This window comes from Parasteatoda tepidariorum, chromosome 3, assembly GCF_982258835.1.
Source record: "Parasteatoda tepidariorum strain Cologne lab strain chromosome 3, Ptep-v5.0, whole genome shotgun sequence".
In the NCBI taxonomy this organism is placed as follows: domain Eukaryota; kingdom Metazoa; phylum Arthropoda; class Arachnida; order Araneae; family Theridiidae; genus Parasteatoda; species Parasteatoda tepidariorum.
Genome location: NC_141757.1, coordinates 38,889,468 through 38,902,660, shown reverse-complemented (window position 1 = coordinate 38,902,660; position 13,193 = coordinate 38,889,468). Strand labels below are relative to the sequence as shown.

Below are 13,193 nucleotides of genomic sequence, written 5' to 3'. Positions count from 1 at the left end.
CCACTTTTCTTATTTTTGACATCGGTAACCAAAGAACGATAAGCAACGCTTAGTTTAGACCTATTCTCGGTTTGATTTTACACCGTGTATTGTCTGGTTTTGTACTTTAAATAGCATCTGCATTAGTTGATTATTATATCTAAGGTCTATCCCTTAAATTGTTACTATTTTATAGAAATCTGATCAAGCTTCAACGAATTATAGGATTTTCACAAAATACGAACAAATCTTAATGGTTCAGAAAATTGATCTCAAATACGCGAATTAATTAATGCTCCCGAAATCAGACATAAAAAATAAAAAAAATACTTTCTCTGAATAATAATTTTTATTACAGATCTGGGTTCTTGATTATGAAAATGTAGCTGCAATCTGGAAAACATAGTCTCACATGCTTAATGCACCGAAAAATTGCTCTTAGTGGTCCAATTTCTTGATGCACTCATATAACTCTTTGTTTTTACAGTTAAAATTCTAAATCATATCCATCGAAAAAAGGCGTGGTCATTCGGAGAAAGTACGTTTGTGTGTGTTTCTGTAAGTTAATATAATAATAAGCAATAAATTAGCATGTTTGGAGGTCACCACTTTGAACCATTGAGATTGGTACTTAGTATGTGTATTGTCTGAACATCAGAACAAAAGAGAGTGAGACAAAGTTTTGAGCAATCATAAAATTTCCTCAAATTGGAACTAAATGTTCTTCGGTTTTTGATGACATCACCTCAAGTGTGCTGATTAGTAGTTTCATTATTTTCAATTTTCTTTCCTTTTTGAGCAGAAGACACATGTTGAACAATATGTTATCGTTACATTTTTAAGTAATGTTAATTTGTAGCTGTTTTCTAATAAATATTTCGGATAATAAGCTGCGAGTTCAGATTCGGATTTATTTGAAATACTTTTTTAATTAACTTCATTTAGGAGTAAATTAAATTTATGAAAATGCATGGATTGATTTTCCTGGCTGACTAAAGGTGAAGCATGAGAAATTTATCATTCGGGAATTTTATTTTCATGTTTTGATGGTTTACCTGAAGAACATTACTCATTAATGCATCTTTTTAATTTTTAGGTAAAAAAAGTAAATTCTGAATTATTTGTTATTCCTGGTATTGAGAAATTATGTTTTGATAAATTTATATGTTTGAATTCTCGTAAGAAATGTTATATCATTATAACGAATGAATTATTGTGAAATTAAACAAACATGTAAGCGATACCCTTAGTATATGGAAATATTGATAACACAACAGTGATTTAATATTTTATATGGAAGGGAGAACTAAATAATTTTCGCTTTAAAGTAGTTTAGTTAATTTGGAACACAATAACGTTTCATGTTCTCCTTGAAAAAAATATTAATGAAAAGGTCATTTTAGGTCTCTTTAATCAATGTCAATAAATAAATAAATATAAAATTATTCATTCCATTATTATTCTTGCTTAAATAAAAATGCATCTGAATTTTAATTGAAATTATTTGTTAAATTTTTGATGAACGTTATGCTAGATTTGTAAGCAACTGTTATTCAGCTTTTAAAAATTTGTATTTAATTTTATTAATGAATCGATCAGCAGATATTTTTTTTATAAGTTGTTTTTTTAGATTTATTTGTTATAGAGTAATATTTATCATTTCAACAGTCAATCAATTCAATCGATTCCTGCAATGGATCGATCTATTGGTTATTCAGTAGATCACTTAGTATTACTGTACTAATCCAAATTAATTACTCTTTAAGCCTTAAGTTAATTACAACCTTCAATCAGTTATTTGTAACTATTATTGTATTTATTATTACCAGCTAATATTACACTGAAATATCTTAGACGAAATTATGGAAAGCCTCCGAAAATTAACCGATACAGTTTTGCGAACTCAGTTTGTTCAGTCACATAATCTAATTCAAAAGCGCCACGACCGGAGATTCTTGCTACCTGTAAACTTGACTGAAACCTCTTTTGTTGGAGTACTTTTTGTTTATTTTTTTAAACGAGAGAGCAAGGTAGAATTGCTTTACGAAAAATATTTTTTAAAGTGAAAATCTCCTGTTTCACGTGCTTTAATCTACCACACTGTTTTAAATTGAAAATGTTTTAAATAATTAATTCAGGTATACTGACACATTATGAACAAAAAAAAGATTTTTTATTGATCGAAAAATATTCACGTATATGAGTATTTAAATGCAAATAATAGTACACTAGGAGGCTTCCCCCCCTGCTCGCTAGCGCTCGCCAACCCCCGGAAATGCTTTCGCAGTTCATTTGATACGTTCTTAACGTCTAGCTTTTGTATACCTTTTTGAATACTGAAGTTCCGAAAACTTTTCACTGTAGAAAATTTTAAACCTTTACATTTTAATATTAATTTGAAATTGCTAACAGTTCACATATTTTGCTTAATCACACTATTCTAAATTTCAGTTGTAGAGAAAAGTAACTGTTGTAAGCTTTGTTTTAAAGTCTTTCCCACCACAGGGCCAAAGTCATGTGTTGTAAAACAATATGAAATAGTAGTCTGCCACTGAACTCCGGATGTAAAGCATCGGCTTCGATAATGATAATTTTGTATTTTTAATTCTCTAAAGGGCGCCACCCTAATAATATGGAATTTGTAAAATAAATGTATATATTTTTGATTGTTGATGAAACCCATCATTTTGTGTTTTCATCAGTGTTCAGAAGCAGAACAACTATAAGTTTTTTATTTTATCACAAATATATAAAATGTATAAAAAACAAAGAAAAGAGTAAGAAAATAAGTATAGTCATAGAAAAAGTTAAAATTATAATATAGTATTTGTCAGTTCAAAAAAAACTTTTTGTTTAAGTTATTGTAAACAATTCAAATTTCTCCGAGGCAATTCTAAACCTTAATTTTGTTCTAAATGTCAGCATTCAGACACACAACAGAAGTTTAATATGAAGTTGTAAAATGCATATATCTATATATATATATGGGAAAAAAAAGGATCATAGTAATTATATAAGTAAAAATTAAGGTAGTATTGTTAAGTTAAAACACAATATTTTTAGTTTTGATGTCAGCAATACAATTCAATTTTCACAAAAACGATTGTTTCCATTATTAAATTCAGTGTCAAAAATTCAAATTTTTCTAACGCAACTCTTAACCTCTAAATATTATTTTTTTTATGTACACATTTCTAAATGTCAGTATTCAACCACAAAACAACTTGAAGTCCTCAAATTTAGCATGAAGTTGTAAAATGTAATGAAAGAGGGTCATAGCAATAATGTAAGTAGAAGTAAAGTTAGTACTGTAAAATTAAAACAATATTTTTAATCAATGAGCCAAGTTCTTCAAGAAGCAGTTGTTGAAGTAGCTGGATAGAAGTTTTTTTTATTTAAAACTTTTTATAGAATTTCTTTAAAAACACAATTGTTAATCTGGGCATTTGGCGATACAACACTTATAGAATTGAAGGATTTGTTACGTCAAGCGCTCAGGTATCATAATTTTGATCTAGTTGCGCTCCTATGTCATTTTGATTTATGTTGTCAAGTTAACTTTCAAAAAATTCTATGGCTGGCAACAACATTTATATTTTTTAAGTTGTTTAATTTTATTTCTTTTAGAATTCGTTCTTTTTTTAGCGAAATGTTTTTTAACCTAACATAATTCTTTGCCGACAGTTCTCTGTATATATGAAGAAAATAAAGTAAATATTTAAGCGTTGTGAAAAGAATCTTATTTAGTTGTACAAAGTACTTCTTTAAAAATGAAAACTGTTGCCACCAGCGGAAAAGAAATACAGCCAAAATTTGGGAGCCACTTAAGAGAATTATATGTATTAGATTATTGACTCTTTTGATTGCCAAACATTATTCTAAATGTTTCAATTTTAGCACCATTTATAATAATAAAACTGTGACAAGGTGATACCCTTTTTATCACTCACGATCTGTATATGCACTAAATTTATGAGAAAATATCATTCAATCTTTTATAGTTTCTTAATAATTTGCTCACTTGTCGTTAATATTTGCCCAATTGTGCCTCATAATAAGTTAATTGAGATGTAATAAAAAGTTTTCAATTCTATCTTATTCAATTTTCATTAGCAATGGAAACAAGAATTGGATTATTGACTTATCCACCATTGTAATGTGCATAATCTTCTTCTTCTTTAAAGGCTCTACAGCCTGTTATTGGTCAAGGCCGTCCCAAAAAGTCTTTACCATCTGGTCCTATCCCTAGCAAAATTTTTCCAATTTTCTTTTGTTTTCTACGTGAAAGTCTTTATCCATCAAGTTTCAAGTCAAGACCCCTAATTTGTGGTCTTCCTCGTTTTCTATTTCCAATGGGATTATTAAAAGTGAGCTTTTTAGTGGATTTGTAATATCAGATCGAAACAGATGTGCGATAGTGTATAATATTCTGCTATAATATTATACATTTGAATGAATCGCAGCAGTTTTATATAAACAATAAATAACCAAACACAGATAATTAAAATAACTTATTTATTGACATTACATTATAAACAATCTATTTTTTAAAAATAAGTTCGAAAGAAAAGAAATCACACTAACACAAAATGTACATTAAACAGTTTAATATCTTAATTTATATTCAAATATACATTTTTTACATTCATAAGCACCTGTTTCAAGAATGAGAGTTATAACACAATGACTCCAAAGATTGGTTTCTCTAGAGTAATGACTATCAGCTCTAGCTTTAGAGACTCTCACAAATCTAGTTTCAGAGTACAAGAGATTCTAATAAAAAAATAATATCATTGTCCTGATAGTCTATCTGACACAAAATTTCTTTCAAAAAAAAATTTTTTTTTTTAGGCAAATGAAAACTTTCATACAAAATAATGTTTGAAAAATCGTATAGTTTGAATGAAATATCACAAATGAGCAATTACAAAAAAGTTAAAGATCTCACAAAATTTATGATAAAAACAGATAATAGTCCATCATTTCATCATCTCTCAAAGAAATATCTACAATTCATTTGTACACTGATGATATTCGAAATTATACAAAACTTCTGCGGAACGAAAATTCTTAAAACTGTCTTTTCGCTTTGAAGGCAGTGGATTTTTCTTTTATATAACTAGCTCATTAACGTGTCATTTAGGAAGCACTTAGACGTCGACCAAAAGCAGACTAACCATGCTCGTACATTCATGTTAATTAAAAAATCTCACTATCACGAAGCTCCATAGAACGTATCCACATAGAGTCAGGAATGTTAGGTGGTGCCATCTAGTATTCGCTGATGACACTTCAGGAGGAGTTGGTGGTTGTTTAGGTATTCTAGTTGGTGATGATGGCGTTGAGAAGTAAATATCTTCAAAACTATCAGTCTGTTCTTCTTCTCCAAAACCACTACCACTTCCACTACCGCTTGATGACCATTCAGAATCTGCAATAAAATAAAAAAAAATCATGGTTATAGGATACATTATATAAAGAATAATTTTAACGATTTAAAAAACAGTAATGTTGTAAATTTTGAAATACAATCCTCTTTTTATACCCTCGCATAGTGATTATTACAAATATACTAATTATTATTTTCATTTTGTATTTAAAAACTTTTTTTCCCCTTCTGTCGTTATGTTCATAGTTTGAATTTAAAATTGAAAGTAAAGTGTACTTAGAACTTAAATAATAACTATAAATAGTATTTATATTGTTCTCTTGATAATACAATATTTATTAGAATAGCAAAATACTTATTAGATATTTCAATATTTATTAGAATAGCAAGAAGGTCTTTGAATGGTTTTAAAATTGAAAATAGAGTGTGAAAAAAAGGATAAATTTTTTTTAATTAATTCACTTTAAAAATGCTATTCAATTCCAACATTATTACAAAGGTAGTAGAAAATGGTAAGATGATGAACACTGTTAAAGCCACTGATAATTATCTACTACAATTTGCTACATAAAATATTTAAAACAAAAATAACAGAATGCTTCCTTAATCTGCTTATCACAAAAAATTTCATTCCTTATATAGAACTGCCAACTATGCTTTTTTCAAAATATTTGGTAAGTAAATCAGAAAATTAAAGCTCTCAGAATTTTTGGTAGTTTTTCAACAGTTTAAAAGCCTCACCACCATGAGAGAGTTAGAACAGCGTTGCATATGAGCATTTTTTAATCATTAACTGGAGTAAGGAATAACTTAAAATTGAATTAGCAAAACTAAGAAACATAAATTAAAACAAAAGTTAACTACCACGAGAAGAAATTTTACCAAAAAACTCAATAAAGATCTGCAGTTTTAATTATAGAGTCTTTTTTTCATAAATATAAAAATTGGTAACTTAATTTTTTTTCTGTTACATTTTCTGGGTGAAAAATATATAAACTTTCATCAATATCATAGAAATTATAAGTAATTTTTCTTTACAAAGGAAATAATTTTGATCAGATATTATGTGCATTTGCATTATTTTAAAAAAATTGTAGTCACATAAGTAACTATAAAGTTACTCCCTACTACTTATTTTAAAACCCAACTTAAAAATATGTTAAATGGGGAATATTTAATTGCTATAATCAAAATTTGCATTGTTTTTAAATAGCTAGAAAGGCTACATATTTCGTTTATTGGTTGATGCAAATGAAGATCTTAGTGAAGAAACATAACAAGTCACTCTTTGTTAAAGTAAAATAATGAAGAGTTGAAAGAAAATTTTTTTTATTTGATTTATTCGCTCCTAGTTACAATTGAGGACTCTAGTGAAGAAACATGTTAAGTGATATTTCGAAAAAAAGAACTTGACTTCGTTGTCTTCAGATTGCACAAAATGTACACATTTTTCTTAGTTAGGATTATATTACAGGAAAGAACATTTATAATTAAAGAACAAGTGATATTTTGAAGGGAGGATTTAAATTACGTTGTTTTTAAAATGAAAATCAATCATATAATTTGTTTATTAGTTACAATTGAAGAGTTTAAAAGAAAAACGCATAATGATAGCTCGGGAAGAAAAAATTACATAATACTGTTTTCAGATTGCAAAATATTTAGATATTTTATTTATTACAAATTAAGGGATATAAGGATTAAATAGAAGGAACATGTCTAAGGAGAGGAACATATTAGGTGTTATTTAAAAAAGAGAATTTAAATTGGGTAATTTCCAAAATTTAAAAAAAAAAAAAAAAAAAAAAAAAAGAAAAGAAAAAAAAGAAGAAAAACGTGTACAATTATTGCTATAATTGAGAAGCTAGTTCAATGAAGAAACAACTTAAATAATATTTTTAAACTTAAATTTTTCAAGTTTACGAACATGTTGCGATAATTAAGTGAAGAAAAGGAATGTTAGTTTAAAATGCAAATTCTTTGAATAAGGCGGTTTTTTAGTTGAAAATATTTTATTAAACAGCTTCCTGATGATTATACACATTCATTGAATATCTCGCAATGTAATCTTTCTCACTAAATTCTTGATTTGCAAAACATAAAACAATTAAATTAATACTAAAAGAGTTTTAAAAAAATTAGACCGAAACTATAACAAAATGAAAAAAGAATTGGGTTTATGCTATAGATAAATTTATACTAACCAGAATCTTGCCATTCTACGTCGAGTCCATTGTAGGCATGGGTGAGCTTAGTAGTGATGAGTTTTAGAGTTAAAATCTGTTGGTTGATGACTGAATTTTGGCGCGAAACATCAAAATTTACTTCAGGATTCTTAGTTTGGTTGATTAGTCCTTCTCCAATTAAATCCCCGTCATACCTATTAAAGAAATAAGTCATGAGAAATACACATTCACACAGCTAAACATACAATAAAATAAGTAAAATCTTCGGAGCAAGAAAGTCGGCGAAACGAAATCGGCGGATAGTCAGAAAGAAGGGGAAATTTAATTGAATATTGTTTTAAAGGTACAGACATAAACAGTAAAATGGATCAAGATAGATAGACTAACGTATTTTCGGTGACTATCAGAGTACAACAAAATGACAACTGTCACGTCAATGTTACAAACACTGTTTCCTAAGATCATTATGAAACAGTGTTTGTAACGTTGACTTAACAGTGTTTGAAGCATTTGCTTTTTCAACGGGACATGGTGACGTAGATCCATCTATCTGATCATATTTTCAGAGATAAATACACTATATTAGATGGGTAATTATATTATGCAGTAGATGCATCTCTGAAAATAACATATTAAGACTATCGTTTCTGTGTGTGAAGTAGGTGTTTCATTGTCTGTCTGTTGGAAATTATTTTTACGTTATTTTATCTTTATTAATGCAATATCGTCCATGCGGGGAATTTAAAACGGGACACGTTCGGCCTAAAGTAAAGTGAGTTTCTCTAATTTGTTATTTCTGAAAGCTTATAGTATTTTGAAATGACATTCTGAAACTCAAACCCATGAACGAGCTAACAGCCATCTCGAACCAAACCTAACAGCCAAAGTCAATTTAGCAAATGCTTGTCTTTAAACTTTCAATGTTTGTCAGGTGAGCATATTTTTTTTACTTTGTGAAAGTTATCTTATAAAAACAACTATTAAAAAGACTATATTTTATTTTTATGCGATAATATAAGTACGAAAATGTGAATAGACTACAATGGAGATTAAGATACTTCTTGATATTTCCCTTTTTAAAATTTGTATAGGTTTCAATTTTTTTTTCGTATTTTGCATAAAAAATGTATTTTTAAAACTTTTAAAGAATCTTATCCTACATTGCAGAAAATTTAATTATTCATAGCCTCATAAAAGAAAGCAACACGAAACTGAATGAATATAGTTTCTAAAATCTCGATGGTACAAGTTTTAAAAAATATGGTTTCATCTTGAATGATCCGAATGTCTTGGAAATTTATCTAAGCCACCTATCCATTCAGTTTTAGACCTATAAAACCAAAGAAGAAACTTACTTGGCTTTGTTAAGACCATTCCAACATTCTTCTTGGGGCAAGACTTTTTTATCACCAGCAACTTGAGGATTATTGCACATGAAGCCAGAAAGTTGAAGCCAGAAATTTTTTGTCTTCTTAATTTTCTTCTTAATACTTTGAACAAGCCGATCGATGCTCGTCCCAGCAGCTGTAGTTGGACGGACAGCGTTCTCTCGGTGACCGAATTTCAAAGTCTCAAAATTCAGTTCATGGCGGGCATCACGTTTACCCAATCGAGGTTTTCCACAATGTTTGAAAAGCTGGAAAGATAGTAAAGCAACTTATTAAGACGTTAAGGCATTATAACGCACAGAAATAAACAAAAATACTAGCAAACAGAAAAAAATACTAGCAAGGTTAAAACAGAAAGTAGCAATTAAACGTTATAATATTTTGTTAGGATTTTGAATAGCAATTTCTTTTACATGTTAGATTTATTACAACCGTGAGAAGAGCGGTTCCCAATTTTTTTTGCCCATGGAACCCTAAATAATTCTTTTTTATCTGAGCCCTTAGACTTCATGAAAAAATTTCATTAGCAATCGTGAGTATGTTAATAAAAGAAGGAATATTAATTATTTTGAAAATATTTAGTGAATGTATGAACTAACTAACTTAGTCATCTTGGATTTTAGGTTTAATTTTTGAGTTACGTTGCCTTGAGACACATTCCTTAGTACTTAACAAACTTTTGATGAATACTTAAAAAAACTTTTGATGACATATTATTATTCGACAGCACGATACCTTTTAAAACTAATCTATGAATTCCTCCTCCAAACTTTAAAGCAATAAAATATGCAATTTGTGGTTTTGAATCAGCAATTTCAAAAAATCTAAAAGTTAGCAAACACATTTGTTAACTTTCATATATATATATTTTTTTAAAATTTAATTCTACTGTTTTAAACTGACAAAAATCAATTTGGATGATGCTAAAAAATTCTCTAAACTTTAATTGTACAAAATTTTCTCAATTCTCAACGTCAATTGTACATTTAACCTGATGAAAACCGATTAGCATAATGCTAAAAAAAATTTTTTAACGTTAATTGCAAAAAACATACTTATCAAAAATCTAAAAAAAACAAGTATGTATTTAACTACCTTTCAAAAACTGCTGATTGCAGTATTGTACAGGTATAATTTTGTAAGAAAAAAAGAACAGATCATCTAAAAAACCACACGCTTTACAACTTCAATTCTGTTTGAGCGACGGCCTTGCATTTTAATTGTATCGAAAAATATTGCCGTATGAAATAAATATCAACCATCAGTTTATTTTATGAAAATTAAATAATGAAGAGTAAAAAAGCATATTTAGTACTTTTCTCTTCTACCACTCCTTCGACAATTGAGTTCAGTCGAGAAGAAAGAGACCCCTTAATGTTCAGCAATGTTCAATTCATTGCAGAAAACCTCCTTAAAAATTTACAAGTGAGAACTTTACCTCTTGAGAAACAGCTTGTCCATTCTCTTGAAAGTTCATGATGGCGTCGGATATTTTAATATCAATTGGATCTACTACTGATTCAATATTGAAGGAACTTTCTAACCTCGAGGCTAGCATCATCATGGCATCTGCAAAACAAATCAATTTAGATTAACAACCTTAGTAAATTTTATGCGTGTGACGTCACAAGTGAAGTTGAGTTTTTGTTACGATTCAAATAAAAAACATGAAAATGGCGAGAGTTGAAGTTGAGTTTTTGTTACGATTCAAATAAAAAACATGAAAATGGCGAGAGTTAATGCACTGTGCGAAGATATTTTCTGTTAGAAATACTGTAAAGTAAGAGCAATTTATAGAGCCAGAGAAATTGTATGAATAAGTAAAATGGGTACGACTGGATGTAACGATATGCAGAGAGATACTATCTATAACATCGAATAGGTTCTGTTTCAAATTTCTATGGGGTAAACACAATAAAAACTGATACACGCAAGGGTTCACAATATAAATTTATTCGTTTCTTGGGAGAAAAAACTTCTTAAATATATGGGATTAAGCAATTCACTAAATGATAGAGAACAATCAACACTCTTTGTTGCTGAGGTATAAAAATAATAAATAATTGAAACCATTTTTCTTTTATTTCTAAGAAAACCACGAATTATTCCAGCTTTAATTATAGACCAATAATAAAATAACATGTAAGTATTAAAAAGAGAAAAAGTGAATGCTGATAATAAGGCACGAAGATTTTTTTCCCTTTCCTTTCCTTATTTAAGAATTAAAGCTACCCTTCAGTCATTTATCACTACATAATAATTATTAAGGCGACTTAACATTTGCCTTATCATCATCAGCATGAATAGTATTTTGTGTTGCCATCAATCGCATCATAAAAACGGCCATTACAAATAGCTCTTTTGCTTCGAAACAAAGGATATTAAAAGTGATACAGCCTGACGATCTTTTTATTTAGCAAGTGGACTAATGACAGATTTACAACTTAAGTTCGCCGAATCTCTCGGCATCTTGAACTCAGGGGTCAAGCGCCAGCGGACGACCGACGGCAAACGATCGACTTTAGAGATACTTTTTATCGTTTGGAGCCAAGACCACGGAATTAGACATTTATTCTTTTCGCCATTGGAATCCGGATACGGTCACGCGTGTTTTCTATCCAAATAAAGGCAGTTATTTTTATTTTCTTTTGGGAAGAATTTTATTTATCGTCTGATGTGGAGTTTGAAATGAAATGAAATCAATTAGAAACAGAAATTAAAGAAAAAGGAAGAATGTTTTATGCTAGTTCTACGGATGTAAGTTTATTAAATTATATAAATACAAATTATTTTAATACAGAATAAATTAGTTGTTTATTAAACAAAAAGTAGTTAAAAAATATTTTATTTTATAACCATCTGAAGAACAGCTAACCTAATTTTCAACTCCGTAACCTTGTAATTTTGAACCAATCCAGAGGACAAGGGAACTCCTGGATCAAGCGTTGGGAGCAAATTGCCTTCTTGGAGAACTTTTTGGTGGAACTAACCCGCTTTTGCGCTACGTGGTGAGGAACTGCAAGAGGAACTCTAATCTATGATTTGTCTACCGTTGTTGATATTTAACGTCAGCAGTGTAGTCGTTGCGAAACGGGTGCGCAATTCGTATAGACCAGCCACCGCTGGGGTTAGAACCCGGTCACCTTATTGGGAGGCGATCGCTCTATTACCTGAGCCACCACAGCTCATTCTGAAATATTTTATTTTATAACCGTCGTTGAACAGCCGACAGCAATTTTATAGGTTTACGACTACTAATGTTCAACTCCGTAGCCTTGTAATTTTGAACCCAATCCAGGAGACAAGGGAACTCCTAGATCGAATATTAGGAGAAATTTGCCTTCGTGGAGGACTTTTTGATAGAGCTAACCCGCATTTGCGTTATATGGAGAGGAAGACCACGAGAACCTCCGGCTCCAAAAAAAATATGTACATATAATAATAGGGTTATAGGGTTTAAAAAATCGTTTTTCATTTAAAAATAAAATATTAATAAAGATTTCGCCCTTAATTTCTTATTAAGAAAAAAATTCAAATGCAACGATACGAAACTTTTTCAACAAAGCATTTTTGCGTATTTTATTAACTTTTAACAGCCTCAAAACATTTTAACTAAGCAATAAACTTCATATAGTAAAATATTAAAATGCAAAAAATGTCTCCTAGTCGATTATATCTCATTCATATCACAAATTACAAAAAAAAAAGAAAAAAAAAACGATTTTTATTTATTATTTGTTTTTTTTTAACATGAAAACTCAATGAAAAAATAAGAAAGGAGAGTAGAGTTTCAATTGCACAAAAAGCAATGTGTAAGCGGAAAAAAAAAATCAGTACAAAAATAAAACCTAAACTCTCCAATAAATTTGACATATCCCTCAGACTCCTATATTATTATTACTCAGAGTTTTTAAAAAAAAATTTTATGAGATTTAATGTCACTTGGATTTTCATCCAAAATAAATTATTGAATTTTAATTTCATAAAATATTCACAAACTGATATGAAAAGAAATTTTCACTTTCACATGGAATCTCGTACGTTAATTCTGAGCAGAGCAGTTACCACAAAACAACATAGAATCGCCAAAAGGGAATATGCAGAATGCTACAGAAATCTCGCACGTTTACGTACGTAAATTTAGCTCTACTAAAAAACATCAGTTCCTCACAGAGCTCTAGCAGAACTTAGTACGTGGACGTGCAAGATGGCAGGTGAAAGTAAATATTTCTATAATCACAACCTTTCTGT

General features: G+C 29.3%; 1 protein-coding gene across 1 annotated transcript in view; it reads right to left on the bottom strand.

Moving 5' to 3' along the window:
• Positions 1-4,569: 4,569 nt before the first annotated feature.
• LOC107436350 (glypican-6) overlaps positions 4,570-13,193 on the bottom strand; it is a 168,220-nt gene continuing 159,596 nt past the window's right edge. Inside the window, exons 6-9 of the mRNA XM_043049176.3 lie at positions 10,381-10,511; positions 8,910-9,190; positions 7,573-7,748; positions 4,570-5,410 (exon numbers count right to left, since the gene is read on the bottom strand). Coding sequence (XP_042905110.1) covers positions 5,175-5,410; positions 7,573-7,748; positions 8,910-9,190; positions 10,381-10,511 — 824 coding nt within the window. The 3' untranslated portion in view covers positions 4,570-5,174. The remainder of the gene's footprint in view (positions 5,411-7,572; positions 7,749-8,909; positions 9,191-10,380; positions 10,512-13,193) is intronic.